The 14,726-nt window shown below is 51.0% G+C and overlaps 1 protein-coding gene across 2 annotated transcripts in view; it reads left to right on the top strand.

Moving 5' to 3' along the window:
* The window catches only part of LIMK2 (LIM domain kinase 2), a 100,211-nt gene that overhangs the window by 61,122 nt on the left and 24,363 nt on the right, over positions 1 to 14,726 (top strand). The window contains exon 1 of one of the 2 annotated variants that reach the window (XM_075533321.1): positions 3,839 to 4,267. The exons of the other annotated variant lie outside the window; for it this stretch is intronic. Coding sequence (XP_075389436.1) covers positions 4,215 to 4,267 — 53 coding nt within the window. The 5' untranslated portion in view covers positions 3,839 to 4,214. Of the gene's footprint in view, positions 1 to 3,838; positions 4,268 to 14,726 lie in introns of those variants that run through there. 2 annotated transcript variants of the gene reach the window in all.

The raw sequence follows: 14,726 nt of genomic DNA, 5'->3' as shown, positions 1-14,726 counted from the left end.
CGCTTAGTTTCAGAAAGATAACTGTGTGCTTGAGGGGGGAAGATGAGTTGAAAGAAGGAAGAGCAGAAGCAGGAAAAATGATCAGTAGGTGAGGGTGGCCGTGCTCACCTGGTCCTGGCCGGAGTCCTCCTCACCCACAGAGGACCCCACGTGACTTCACCGTCCTCCAAGGAGAGGTGAGGTGTTCGTTCACCACTTCTCACTGCAGGAGGAGTGCACTTGGGGCTTCAGGCTGATGTCGCAGCTGGTTCAAGGTGTCCGTTTTCTTGGTTCCCACCAGGTTTCCAACTTGTGAAATGCACTGGAGGTTAGCAGCCTTTTAAAATACTGGCTGTAACTGCCAGCCCAGGGCCAGAGCTGTCGGAACTGCCTAATCCTCTGCCATCCACTCCGGGACCCAGAGGGGCAGCTTTCCACGCAGGACCATCTCCAAGGGTAGGGCAGGAGGGGGTAGATCCTCCCATGCGATCTTTTGCTGCCCCATCTTTTGCTGGGTGGCTCAAGCCCTTTGAAGTTGGCCCCAGGAGCCACACACTTGGGTCTGAACAGCCAGTGAGTTAGCACATGTGGTGATCAAACCTTCAGAGGTCCCTCCTGAAGTCAGGATTTATGGGGGTCAGATGGACTCCACCTGGGAGGAGCTTCCGCCAGCAGCTCACAACACAGCGAGCAAGCTTCCCCCCACCCCCATCCAGGGGGAGGCAGTTTTCATGGCATTGAAAAGTTCTCTTGCTGGTTCCACACCCACCCACCCACTGAGCCCTTTGTTGGGAAGTGGGGGAGAGGAGGCCGCCTGCAGCCTCCTGCTCGCATTCCTAGACACAGACTCATGCGCACCGCTGCTGTTCCCGAGGAGCAGTGTAAAATGTCAAGAGGAGTTATGCTCGTGGCTCCCTGGCCCTGGCTCTGGCCTCTCTGTGGCTTGCATTTTCTTCCATCTGTACTATGCTCATCAGATGGAAATCCTCAGGGCCCAATTAGCAGATAATTTGCTAGTGCCATACGTCATTTGGAAACCCTTCTTGCCTGATTGAGTTACAGGAGCACATCATAGATGTTGGGTGAGAAATACCTGGCCACTAAGGGAAGAGAACTGACTCCCTGCTCTCAAGTTGGGCAGTTCTCGGAGCATCCCTCACTCCAAGACACCACTTCCTCGGTGGTGCTTTGTGGCCCCCAGTCCCAAGATCCTGATCCCCCTCAGAGCCAGCTCAGGGAGTTTAAATTCACCTTAAGACCCAGAGGAAACAGGGAACCCTCTGTGACCTCGTAGGGCTGAAAAATGTTGAAGTTGGAAGGTATTTAGGGACCTAACCAAGACCCAGACAGAAGCAGAGACTTGCTGAAGGCCACATAGTTAGCCCATAGTCTAGTAACAATAGCCTTAATGATATTAACAGCCAACATTTATCAACCCTTAATGTGTTCCAGACGCTGTGCCAAGGGCTCTACGTGCAGTGAATTGCCGTACTCAAATCCAGACAGTCTGGCTCTGGGCCAGGCTGACCTCCAGCACAGCGTGGTAGGACTCAGTAGAGATAGGGCCTGGCAGTATAGCCAGAGCCTAGTAAGGAGCCTGGTGGCACAGTAGATCAAGCATTTCTGCTTACCAAAAAGCCAGTAGTTCAAGCCCATCAGTAGCTCCTGGGAGAAAGATATGCCTCTGGAGCCCTAGGGAGTGGTTCCCACCGTGTCCTATAGAGTCATGATGAGTCAGAATTGACTGGATGGAAGTGACTTGAATCCTAACCCCGACTTACCTAGACAGCTTGGTGACCTGAAGCAAATGATTTATTAACTCTCTCTGCCTTGGTTCCTTGGCCTGCGACGGGGGAAATCACAGCACTGCTGAATATGGTTGCGTGGGTTGAAATTCCTTCATAGATGTGGGTGTCCCGCCCAGGGTGACCGCCATGGGAGGCTGTGCTGTGGGGCTGGCTGGGATTTGCACAGGCCCAGGAAGCAGTAAACCATAGCAGGGCGCAGGGTTGTCAAGCAATGGCCAGCGCCTGCTTTCCCAGGGCCTGTAGCTTTTACTTCTTTTAAGTGGTTTGGGAATGAGGGGCCAGCAAGAGAATAATTTGTGCTACTTGAAAAATACATGAATGTCAAATCTTACTACCACCATAAATAAATATTTATCGAAACACAGCCATGGCCATTTGTTTGCACTTCGGCTGCTCTCCCACCACCTGAGCAGAATTGAGGAGTTAAGGCACTGTGCTGCCTGCAAAGTTAAGTATCTGCTCTCTGGCTCTCTGGCCCTTTAACAGAAAATACGATAACTCCTGCATCCTGGGTGTGCAACCAGCCTGGCCATTTGCCCCCGCTTTCTCCTTGCCCTAGTGATGTGCCCCTCTGAGCCTCGGTTTCCCTATCGATTAAACTGGAGCGATAGCCTCGGTTTCCCTATCGATTAAACTGGAGCGATAGCACCTACTCCGTAGGTTGTCAAATTGCATACGATCCCTAACAGATGGAGAGCACTTCACATAGTAACCCATGGAACATATTAAAGTCCTGGTGGCACGCTGTTTCAAACACACGGGCCACTCCTGAGGAGAAAGATGAGGCTGGCTGCTTCTGTAAAAGTTGATTCTGAGAAACCCTGCGGAGCCGCTCTGCTCTGTCTTATAGCTGGAATCGACCCGATGGCAGAGATGGAGAAATGAAATCTTCCTGCTTTCGCCATGCTCCCTGACCCCAGTGGGTGGAGTTAGAGGTAAAGGCTGCTCCCTAAACTCAGCTACCACCTTTGCCACAGACTTTGCACCGTGCTGACAGCCGAGTATGTGCTTGATGGGAGAGGTGAGCTTCCGGCCTGCCCATCTTCTCCAGCAGCCTTGGCTTGCCCACGTGCTCCTGCAGGCCTTCCCTATGGCAGGCGCAAGTCTGCTTGCTCTCACAGCTGGGTTCTTCCAGGGCGTCTCCAGCCCAGACACTATGCCCAGCATCCCCACAGGCCTCTCCCCTCTACAGTGGCTCGTTGTTCCATTTGAGAAGCATGGACATAGTGAAAGAGGACACAATGGACGCTTGGCTGGGTGGACCGATGGACGGACCGGCGTGAGTGCCCGGACTCCAGTCCCTGCATTAGGGCCTTGGACAGGCCGTCTCTCCTTGAAGCAGAAGCCCAGGGCTGCCAGCTGTGGCTCTAGAGCCCCTCGCCCCGACCTGCTAACGTGTTCAAGTCCAGCCTTGCCACAGATGAGTGTTTTTATGATAGTTACGTTACCTAATCTCTCCGACCGACCTCGCCTACCTCTGCCACCGAGTGAAAGGCGGGGGGGGGGGGGGGGGTGTTAAGACTCCCCACATCAGAGAAATGAGTGTGCGTGCACCGTGCTTGATGCACGAATACAGGCCAGCTGCTGGTTAACACTCCGGGCCCTGTTTTCTCATCTTCAGCAGCCCTGCTCTCAAGTGGCGGTGTCCCGTTCTTGGAGCTGCCCCCAGGCCAGGGAGCGAGCAGGGCCTGGCGGAGAGGCTAGTGTCAATCCTGGAGCCTGAGGACCTGCCTCTCCTGCCCCTGAGGCTCCCCTCTGGGGAATGGGAACCTTGTTCAGCCTGGAACTCACATCCCCACCTCCTGGCAGAGTTGCTATCCCTTTGGGCTGTGAATCAGGTAGGGGACGTGTGGGAGCAATTGTGCCTGCTGTCCCTTCTGCCTTTTCTGTCCCCCAGCCCCCCAGTGTGGACGCCCAGTCAGCCTGGTCATTGTCTGCGAGGGCCGCCTGCTCCTCCCCTTGCCTGCAAGGTCTGTTTCCTAACAGCTGCTCCAACCACACACCTCGGTTCCGCGAGGAGCCCCTCCTCTTCCTCCTCCCTCCTTCCCTCAGGGGCGGGCCGGGAGAAGAAAGCTAACTTGACAGCAGCGCTTCTTTCTCAGTGAGTCGCCAGACCCTGCCCCAGAATGCCCGTGTGTGGGTAGCCTGGCCGAGAGGGGGAGACCCGGAGACCCTCCCGAAGGGCCGCCCAGGCTGTCGACCACTGGGGAGGAGCCGCCCCAGCCATGAGCCCCCTCAGGCTTCTGCTGGGGGGCCAGTGGCCCGGAGTCCTCCCGCTGCTCCAGCGGGCGAGGTGAGCGCCGGGCAGCCCGCCCCGCAGCCAGAGGTGCCAGGAGCGCCGGCCTGTCATGGTGGCTGTGTGCAGCCGGCCTGAGGCACCCCCAGACGGGTTTGCAGCTGAGCCTGGTGATCTGGTGTGGGAAGAAGATGGGGAGTTACTTGTCCGTCCCTGCGTACTTCACCTCCAGAGACCCCTTTCGGTGAGTTGGGCTCCAAGTCCTCCTCCCCCCTCTCCTGGCCCCCCGGTCCTGAGGGGAGGGCAGAGGCCCCCCTGGATCTGCTCCACACCTTCACTCTGCTCAGCCATGGGGTCTACCAGGCAGAAGCCAGTCGAGCTGGCAAAGGGCTTCTCACAGGACCTTGGGAAAGCGATGAGCTGAGGATACACCCAGGAGGAGTCTCTGGAAGCCCCTAACACACCTTCAAAAGATGCTGCTGACCCCGGCCTGCTGCTGGTGGTGGTACTGCTTCCGGGTGTGGAGCACAGAGTGCTATTCCTCCAACTTTCACATGCCTTACCTCCGGGCCTTGCCGCCTGCACAGGAATTTGTCCCAACAAGCAGGAAGAGCAGGTTTTGCCAAGCAATGTGGATGCTAGTAAAACCTGGGTGTAGGCAGCCTGGCACACAGTAGGCATTCGAGAAACGTTTGTTCTTTTAATGGCAGGCACATTTACACTGATCTTGAAGGGCTCTGAGTACCCCCAAACCAAAAGCCCACTGCCATCAAGTCAATTCCGACTCATAGCAACCCTATAGGGCAAGGCTCCCTGAGTGCCCAGGTGAGTCCAGTTGCTGGGGAAAGATCTGGCCAAGAGCTTCTAAGCCTGAACCATTGAGATTGGAATTCTGAGCTTGTGGGCCAACCCCCATTCCTCCTCTGCTACCAGGCCCCTGAGGCCCTCTGTCTGGGACTTCCCTGAGAGGTGAGGAAACCGTCCCAGGACCTGTGACCTACCTCTCTTTGCCGTTTGCCCCACCCCACTTCAACTGAAACTCCCTAAGGGGTTTCTGGCCCTGGGGTCCCATCTGAAAGGAGCCATTCTTGACTGAGGTGGAGCTTGTTTTCATTCTTTGGGAAGAGCCTGTTGCTCTTGGGGCTGCCCCCCCTCCCTACCAGTGGTCCTGGTTTTCCCTTCTGGCTCCCCCAACCTCTGCTCTAGGTCTAGATTTTTCTGCTGGGATACTAATTAGTCAGGTGGAAGAGCAGGACTCTGGTTTCACTGAGTGACTGAACTATGGCTTGGGGCACGTAGGAGAGGGCTGATCATCCATGCTGACTCTGCAAGGCATCCTATCCTGCTAGGCACTTTACCCTTTAATCTCGTCCCATTTTATAAGTGAGGCAACTGGCTTCAACATGGGTCACAGGGCCAGCGCTTTCCATCTGAGTCTCTTCCCTTCAGAGGAACTGCACCTCCCTCTTCTGAGCACCTCTTGGTGGCAGCACCCCCCTCACAGCTGAGAGGAGAGAGAGGACCCCCACAGTTTGTCTGGCATTTTGAAGAGGTGGCAGAACTTCCCTACAGAAGAACAAGCAGGATTTGATGTTAAATTTAATAGGCAAGTTTTATTATATAGAATCAAGATGCCAAATGAAGTAGGGAGCCACCGGCCTCAGTCAGTGCCTCACATGCTTCCCACTCACGTGTAATCCTGGATGGACAGCTTCGGGGAGAGGCTGCTCTCTTCTCCCTTCCTGCCTTAGGTCAATTCTGATCATAGCAACCCTATAGGACAGAACAGAACTGTCTCTGTGACAATGTGAGACTCTGTTTACAGGAGCAGAGAGCCTCATCTTTCTCCTGGGGGGCCGCTGGTAGTTTCCAACTGCAGACCTGCGGTTAGCATCAAATGTGTAAACCCACTCCACCATCCGGGAGCCAGGAATGCTGTGCCCCTTTTCGGCTTTGGGACCAGGACACTGCTTCTTAGGAGCTGGGGCCAGAGCAGATAATGAACTCAAGCTGCTGCTCCTCCAGTGGCACCCAGTCTGGTAGTCTTTCATATCCTGCCTCAGCCTCTCTGAGGAACCCACCCCGCCCCAGTGCTGCTCGCCCAGCTGGAGTCAGGGGGGACTGACATAGAACTCCTCCACTGAAACAATGCCACATTCCACCCCCACAGGGCCCTGTGCCCCACGGGAGGGACCACTGAGACCCCTGTGCTTCCTGGCATTCACCACCACCCTCTCTGGGCAGGAAACCACTGGTCCCTCTCCTCTAGTAGGAGGCCATCCTTAAGGGCACCTCTCTGACCAGGTGCCTCCTGGTTCCCTGTGCCAGAATTTCCTCCTCTGCAAAAGGTAAGATGCTAGATTTCCAGGCAGAGGAACAAGTCCTTGACCCGGAGCCTCTAGGGAAGTAGTAGGTCCACAGGAGTTCTAGTGCCCTGGTTCCAAAGAAAGTGACGCAACCAGATTCCACAGGGGGACATGATCAGGCAGGCGTGTGCGAGAGAGGGAAGGGAGCACACGAAGAAAGTCATTTCTGTGCCCTGTGCACTCCATACTTGGCAGTGCCTGTGACTTCCTCCTCCCCTCCCAGGGTCTCCAGTGTGAGGGTGCGATGCATTCCCAGGAGTGCTCCCCAGGGAAGAAGAGAGCTCGAATTGGAATGAGCTAAAGGGGAAATTAGGGAGTGTCCTTTTGGGGGGGGGTCATTTTTAGAGTTTTTCTTAGTGTCCAACACTGATTTTATATGCTTGGTTTGCTCATTAGCTCTTGCGGAAGACAGGCGCATCTTTGTATTCACACCCCACGTTTACAGGGAGATGTTACGGCCCAGCTTGGCAGGACTTTTGGCAGTTGGCTTAGGTCCTCTGGGATTCTTTCCCTGATTCTAAAACTGAAGGGCTTGCAACAGGTGAATGACTTCCAGCCTCACAGTGCTTGTGACTTCTTGGAGGCCCCCCAGACTCTCCAAAAAGCAAGCCGCCTCTTCCCCCACCCCACCCCCAACCTGTTTATTTGAGCCATGGAGCCGCCTACCTTTGGTTGCAGGAAGCGGCCGGGTTATTTGAAATAGTCTTTCTGGCTTTGGGTATTCCATAAAAACTGGAGTGCCATAAAACATTAAAATACAACAAAAAACTGGAGCTCCATTGACACTAGAATTTACCAGGCTGCAAGAAGAAGAGAAGTAATAAAGGGGTCTTTGGCATAGTGTGCTATATATTGGGCTGCTAACCCCAAGGTCAGCAGTTTGAAACCACCAGCCTCTGGAGGGAGAACGATGAGGGTTTGTACTCCTGGAAAGAATTAGTTTTGGAAACCCACAGGGGCAGTTCGATAGGACCTCTATGAGCCGACATCGACTTAATGGCTGTGTGTTTGGTTTTTTGGAGTGTTTTTGGTGGTAAAGGCTGAGAATAAGCACCTAGCCAGCCCTTCAGGGTATGAGAGGGCGGTTCTAAGGTTCCATGGTCCCATGAACTTGAGAATTTACCTGGAGAGAAATTGGCATATTAATTAGGATAGGACCGGATAGGACCTAGATCGTCTCTCACTTAGCTTCTCCCAGCAGCCTGTGCATCTTAAATACCTGGTGACTAATTCCCAATTGATAGGAATTGATTAGAATCAATCTGTTATTAATTGATTAGATAAATATTATTTTTATCTTTTTACCCTTCTTATCTCCTTATAGAAGTAGATTTGGTTCTGAGACTCAGAAGTAGGTCCTTATAGCCTAGGCATTGGGCGGGAGGAGTATATGCACTTGCCCTTGGTGTTCCCAAGTTAAAGAGTGAGCAGAGGAAAATGAACCTTGACTGGGAACCTCTGTGAGTGAGGCATTTGTACAGAAGTTAATTTTCAGAGTCTCATCGCCAGTGGACAAATGGAGAAAGGGAGGCTCCAAGTTAGGAAGTCACCAAGATGACCTGGATAGCAGACAATGGGGCTTGAGAGAATCAGTTATCTGTGGAAATCTTAAGGGAGTCTCCTCCCCCCGCCTTCTTTTTTAACCTATGCGTAAAAGGTTTTAATTCAGATCTGAGCTTGCAAATGGAACTGAACTGACCAGAGCGTTCTGGGCATTCCAGTGTTTTGGAAGAGCGGTTTTTGGAGGATGTTCTTAGGCAGCCCCTCTCGATAATCTCCCCTGGCTGCACAGCTTCAGTTCGTTGACGCTGGCTTCCCAGCAGACATCACCAATTCCCAGCGAAATCCCTTGAGCCTGCAGTCATGGCATATTATTAGATGCACCTGAAACCTTTAGCCTCTGAAAATTGGAAAAGTATCTAGGCTTTAGGAAGACCTAGTGTGGCCTTGGCCTCTGAGAATCTGGGGTGCCACTTGTTACAGTCACATCTTACATGTTAGTGTGTTTTGGATTGCCGAACAGACTGCTACAAGATACATAAAAAAGTATGCATTGTGTTGTTAGCCCTCAATTCTTAGGCGGAAGGAGAAGCATCATACAGTGTTATCACCTAAAGGGACTTGAGCTTGCAGGGCTCCTGCCGCCTGCTTTTCACAGATGAAAACAGAAGGCCCACCTGGTGAGATGTGTTTATCCCCAAACAATGTAGCAGCCAAGTTCCAAGCTACAACGCAATATCTAGCGTTGCTATCACAGAAACACAAGTCGATGGCTTTACCAAACAAAAATTTATTCCCTCCTGATTTTGGATTCAGAGCTCTGGCTCTAGGAGAAGGCTTTGCCTCTTTGTTTCAAGGAAGGGCCTTCTTTCCGTTAGCATTTGTGGACCCAGCATTCCTTGGAGAGCCTCAGATGTCTTGGCTTCGATCTTCATCTGGGTCTAGGAGGTTCTCAGCAGTCACCCTGAGTTCAAAAAACACTCCTTCTCTGTCTCTTCTTTCTTCGGTGTTGGTCCCAACCCCACAGAACTCCCCTTATCAAGACTGATCCCAGTGAAGGTGCTGCACCCTCCCCCAGCTCCCTTACAACTGATCGGCCGGTCACATCATAGCTGAGTGCATCATGACATCACTGCCACACCACGGAGGATCGTGCCCTCGCTGAGGTGACACGTTTGGGGTGATCAGGCATCCAAACCAAAATCACTGCCATTGAAGCAATAGCAACCCTATATGACAGGGCATAACTGCCCCTGTGGGTTTAAAAGATTGTAACTCTTTACAGAAGTGAAAAGCCTCATCTTTCTGCCTCAGAGCGGCTAGAGGGTTCAAACTGCCGACCATGCAGTTAACAGCCCAGCCTGTAAACCACTACCACCAGGGCTCCTGTTGGCAGGTATAGAGATCATCTAAGTAAGCATTTTGTACTGTGTGTGGAATACGTTTGTCATTCAAGTTAGAGCTGGGGCATCTTCTCTGGTGGCCTAAGATCCTTAGTTAAGTCTTAGGACAAAACAGAGCATGGGGACCCACAGCCAGAACAGAGAGCTGTTCACCTTCCTGTTCTTCAGAGACACTCAAACTGCAGGTTTGGGCCATGTCACTGGCCGTGCCCTTCCAAGTCATTCCCTGTCACAGAGGTACATGTTGGCGATGTTGATCTCCAGCCAGGTGCTCTTCCCAGCAGGCTGACACGACTCTTTGGCATGCCTGCACTTGTTCCTCTCCCTTCCCCCCTCGTAAACAGGGCCAGGGCTACTCAGCAAACAAAAGCAGGATCTTTATTGGCAATGGAAAGGAGGACGTGTTCTGGTGCTGCTGTGCCCTGCGGCTCGCATACCATTGCAAGAGTGTAACAGGGCCCAGGCCTGCAATGGGGTGCAGCTCTTCTTCACTCCAGACACAAGGGCAGGGCCAGGGGGTGACTGGGAGCTATAGGACTATGCCTTCCCGCTGCTGGCTCATCCCCGCCTTCCATGTGCAGATTGGAGACACCTGCCTAACAGCCCACCCTCCAGCCCTTTACTAGGTGCCAGGTCTCCCAGGACACTATTCCCAACTTCAGGGAGCTTTCAGTGTAGTGAAGGAGGACCACAGCAACCAGGAGCTTGTGGACAGAGGTGGGAGGAAGTTCTCCCTCCCAGTCATTCAGAACTTCCTCTGACCGCATCTACCACCCTGGAAAGTAGGCAGTGATGTAGTTCTTTTCACCTTGGCACCTGGCTGGCCCCAGGACCCTGAGGTGGTCAGGGGTGGCAGTGAGATTTGGGCCTTGGGCCATCTGGTTCTGAAGCCAGTGCTCCTTGTGCTCTTTTTCCTGAGATTGCACACCCCAGTGGTCTCGGGCGCTAGTCAGGTCACCTTAAGAGCGGAGCAGGCCACCTTCCTGACATGATCCCTGAAGACAAACGGGTGCATAAGCAAATGTGAAGAATGCTGATGGTGCCTGGCTATCAAAAGATATAGTGTCTGATGATGGAGGCATATGTGCAAATATACTTGACACACTGGAGGAATGTATGGATTGTGATAAGAGATGTAAGAGCCCCCAATAAGAGAATTTTTAAAACCCCTCCCCACAAAAAAAGATATAGTGTCTGGGGTCTTAAAGGTAAACAAAAACCCATCTAGCTCAAAAGCAACAAAGCCCACATGGAAGCAGCACAACAACCTGTGTGATCATGGGGTGTAGAAGGGATCAGGTATCAGACATTAAAGAACAAAAAAATCACATTGTGAATGAGGGGAGTGCAGACTGGGGACCCAAAGCCCATCTGTAGGCAGCTGGACATCCCCTTAAAGAAGGGTCACAGGGAGGAGACAAGCCAGTCAGAGTGCGATGTAGCAACAATGAAACATACAACTTTCCTCTAGTTCCTAAATGCTTCCTCTCCCTCCACCCCCAATATCATTATCCCAATTCTACATTACGAATCCGGCTAGACCAGAGAATGCACACTGGTACAGATAGGAACCAGAAATACAGGGAATCCAGGGCGGATGATCCCTTCAGGACCAGTGGTGAGAGTGGCGATACTGGGAGGGTGGAAGGAAGATAGGGTAGAAAGGGGGAGCTGATTATAAGGATATACATATAACCTCCTCCCTGGGGGATGGACAACAGAAAAGTGGGTGAAGGGAGACTCAGGACCTCTTAAGACATGACAAAATAATTTATAAATTATCAAGGGTTCAAGAGGGAGGGGGGAGTGGGGAGGGAGGGGGAAAAGCTGATACCAAGGGCTCAAGTAGAAAGAAAATGTTTTGGGAATGATGATGGCAACAAATGTACAAATGTGCTTGACACAATGGATGGATTGTGATAAGAATTGTATGAGCCCCCAATAAAATGATTTAAAAAATAAAAAAGAATGGAGCAGGTAGGCTGTAAGGCAAACCAAGTGGCTCTCTTGGTTTACCTTCAGCGCTTTTGTACTTGTGATAGAGAGCGGGTGACAGAAAGTTATTCCTTGTGGGGGAAAGAAGCCATTGGTCTTGGTGCCAAGGAATAAATGGCGATGACTGTGGCAAATCAGAAAAGACTTCCCTCGTTCAAACGGGCCCCGCCAGCTCACCTCCTGCCAGATGCTGCTGCCACGGTAGTGTGCCTTCTAGTGAGAAGTCCAGGTGTTGCTTTAAACCACTTCATCCACAGATTGCACGATTCGGGGTGTCAGTCATCAAAATGAGTTTATCACAATCAGTTTTAAAACATTTTCTTCTAAAGAATCTAGGTGGTGGTTTGCTGGTTGGTTGGTTGGTTTTAAATCATTTTACTAGGGGCTCTTACAGCTCTTAACACAATCCATACATCCATTGTGTCAAGCACATTTATACATATGTTGCCATCATTTCGAAGCATTTTCTTTCTATTTGAGCCCTTGATATCAGCTCCTCATTCCCCCCCCCACCTTGCTTCCCTCATGAACCCTTAATAATTTATAAGTTTATAACACACACACACACATGGCTTACACTGACCGCTGTCTCCCTTCACCCACTTTTCTTTTGTCCATTCCCCTAGGAAGGGATTATATGTAGATCCTTGTGATCGATTCCCCTTTCTCTCCCCACCATACCCTTACCCTCGGGTTTTGCTGTTCATTATTGGTCCTGAGGGGTTTCTCTGTCTTGGATTCCCTGTGCTGCAGGGCTCTTATCTATAGCAATGTACATGCTCTGTCTAGTCAGATTTGTAAGTGAAACATCCCAACTCTTAAGTAGGTGGACAGATTTTGAAATGCCCATATCTTAGAATCTTTCTAGACCCGCCTGTGCCCCTTCTGTTACCTCAAGCAGATCCCATAGCCAGCATGAGCCTGTCCTCACAGCCCTAAAGTGTTTTCTTTCTGATGTTTGAACGGTCACTGTATGACCAGGGTAAGGGCAGAGCAAGCAATAAAGGCCTTCCAGCAACAACAAAACACTGTCATTGAGTCAGTTCTGACTCCGAGCAACCTTGTGGAGGGTTTTCAGGCTGTAAATCTTTACAGATAACCTCTCTTTCTTCTCTGGGAGCAGTTGGTGGGTTTGAATTGCCAACGCTGTGGTTAGCAATCGAATGATTACCCAACAGCACTACCTGGGCTCCAAAGAGCCTGACATCTGAGCCAACCTAAAGGTCCAGTCGAAATACAGCAGGACTTGGGTGGAGAGCAAAAGTTTTGAGAATAATGAGGGCAACGAATGTACAAATGTGCTTGACACAATTGATGTATGTATGGATCGAGATGGGTGGTGTATGAGTCCCTAATAAAATGATTTTTTTTAAAAAGTGGGGGAAAGTGGGAAGATGCCATTCTATTTTAATTCATTTTTTCTACATTAAAAAATCCTCTCATATTATACTTAACCTTAAATAATACACTGTTTAATGGTATTTTTTTTAATATTATATGCCATCTATGTAAAAGAAAATGTTTTGAAACCGACTGTGGTAATAATTGTACAATACTGTTTTATGTGATTGATGGAATGTTATGATATATGTAAGAGCTCCCAATAAAATATTTTTAAAACAAGAAATACAGCAGGAAAAAGATAAAGCTGGGCATGGGTAGACTTAGTTGACTTGGAGTAGTCAGGAGCCAGAGCCCATGATATGGTGCTTTCAGCTCTGGCTTGGTGTGCCCCGGGATCCTGTGGAGGCTGTCGGTCTGATTCAAATCTCCCATGGATTTTGTTGTTTTGATTTTTTGATACCTTATCAGACATTGTAGACACCACTAAGGGTATCATTTGGGTCGTTGCAGGTGCATGAACCCATGAGAGACTAGGGAATAACTCGGCATCAAAGCAAAAGCAGCCTTTCTCTGGATCGAGGGTAAAGTGCAAGTGGGAGCAGATTGGGAACCCAGCCTAGAGAGGTGTGTGAGTCTGGCCTTCAGTCAGTGTGTGGCTGGCTAGCCTCAGAGAAAAAGCTCCGTGGATTGGAGCTAGGGGCTGGGAGAGGGAGAGAAGACAGCAGCTTGGAGTAGGTCGGAAAAGTGGAAGTTTTCACAGAGCCGGGGGCCTCTGGATAGTCTTAATTCCATCCTTCCACAGGGAGAGAACCAACCCCAGAAAGGGGCTTTCCCAAGAACATGTACCCTGTTTCCCCATAAATAAGACAGTGTCTTATATTCATTTTTGCTTCCAAAGATGCGCTAGGTCTTCTTTTTGGGGATGTCTTATTTTTCCATGAAGAAGATTACGGTACATTTATTGCTTATTGTTTTATTAAAAGAGACCTCGCACTTCCTGTCTGCTCCGGCTGCATTGCGGCCAACAGTGAGCTGCATGGCGGTGCCCACCACTAAGGTCCAGAGTCAGAGTTACTGTAGCTTCTGGGGGGGTCTTACTTTCGGGAGGTCTTATTTTCAGGGGATGCCTTATATTTCAGCGAGAGGCAAAACTGAGTAGGTCTTATTTTCAGGGGATGTCTTACTTTCAGGGAAACAGGGTAGTGCTCAGACCTTGAGCCCTGGTCCTCTCCCAGTTCAGCTTATCCAGGGTGCCTTTTGCTTTGAGAGGAATTGGGACCACACACCCAAGTTCTGCCCTCAGGCTTCCCTAACGTGTCATTTCCACACACAGCTCTAGACACTTGGTGTCCATCCATACCCATTCCACCGAATCAAGCGCTCGAGGCCTTGCTGTCTGGCGCCCACAGGACAAGTGGGGAGAGCCACGGCAGGAGAGTGGCCTGCACCTGAGCCATCTAGCAGGCTAAACATTGCAGGACAATCGGGCACCCTGGAGACAGCCATTCTCAGAGCTGTCTCTGCTGCACCCACCTAGCTCAGCTTCTGCTTTCCACAGCTGCTTGCATGCACCCCCCATGTTCCTCATCTCCCCCGGTGCCGTGAAACGGGAGCTCTCAGTGGAGTGTGAGGGTTGCCCTTCACAGACAGGGTTAGGGACCTTGTGGATGTTTGGTATCTGCGGTGCCTAGCAGGTTCCTCTCGCAGTGTAACGCCCTGCCCTCCAAGACTTGCTCCAGGCTTTCTCCTTCGTTAAAGTGCAGCTGACTCACGGTAACTCTGCAGTAGCCTGCTGTTAATTTGCATTTTGTTCATGAGGAAAAACTAATAAGGAAAATTGCCCTAAACCACGCCCTGGTGGCGCTGCAGTTCAAACCCACCAGAAAGCTCAAGGGAGAAAGATGAGGCTGTCTGCTCCCATGAAGATTCACCAACCGCGGAGCTCTGTAGAATCACTGTGAGTCTCGCTGCCTCTATGGGAATGCATTGGGTTTTACCCATGGAGATGACCAAAGGTGAGCATCACTGTAGAAACCATGTATCAAGTACCTACCATACTAGACCTTTTATACAAATGATCTAGTGATGTAGGGAT

This window comes from Tenrec ecaudatus, chromosome 16, assembly GCF_050624435.1.
Source record: "Tenrec ecaudatus isolate mTenEca1 chromosome 16, mTenEca1.hap1, whole genome shotgun sequence".
NCBI lineage: Eukaryota > Metazoa > Chordata > Mammalia > Afrosoricida > Tenrecidae > Tenrec > Tenrec ecaudatus.
The sequence above is the reverse complement of the archived record's forward strand: the minus strand, read 5'-3'. Positions and strand labels throughout refer to the sequence as shown.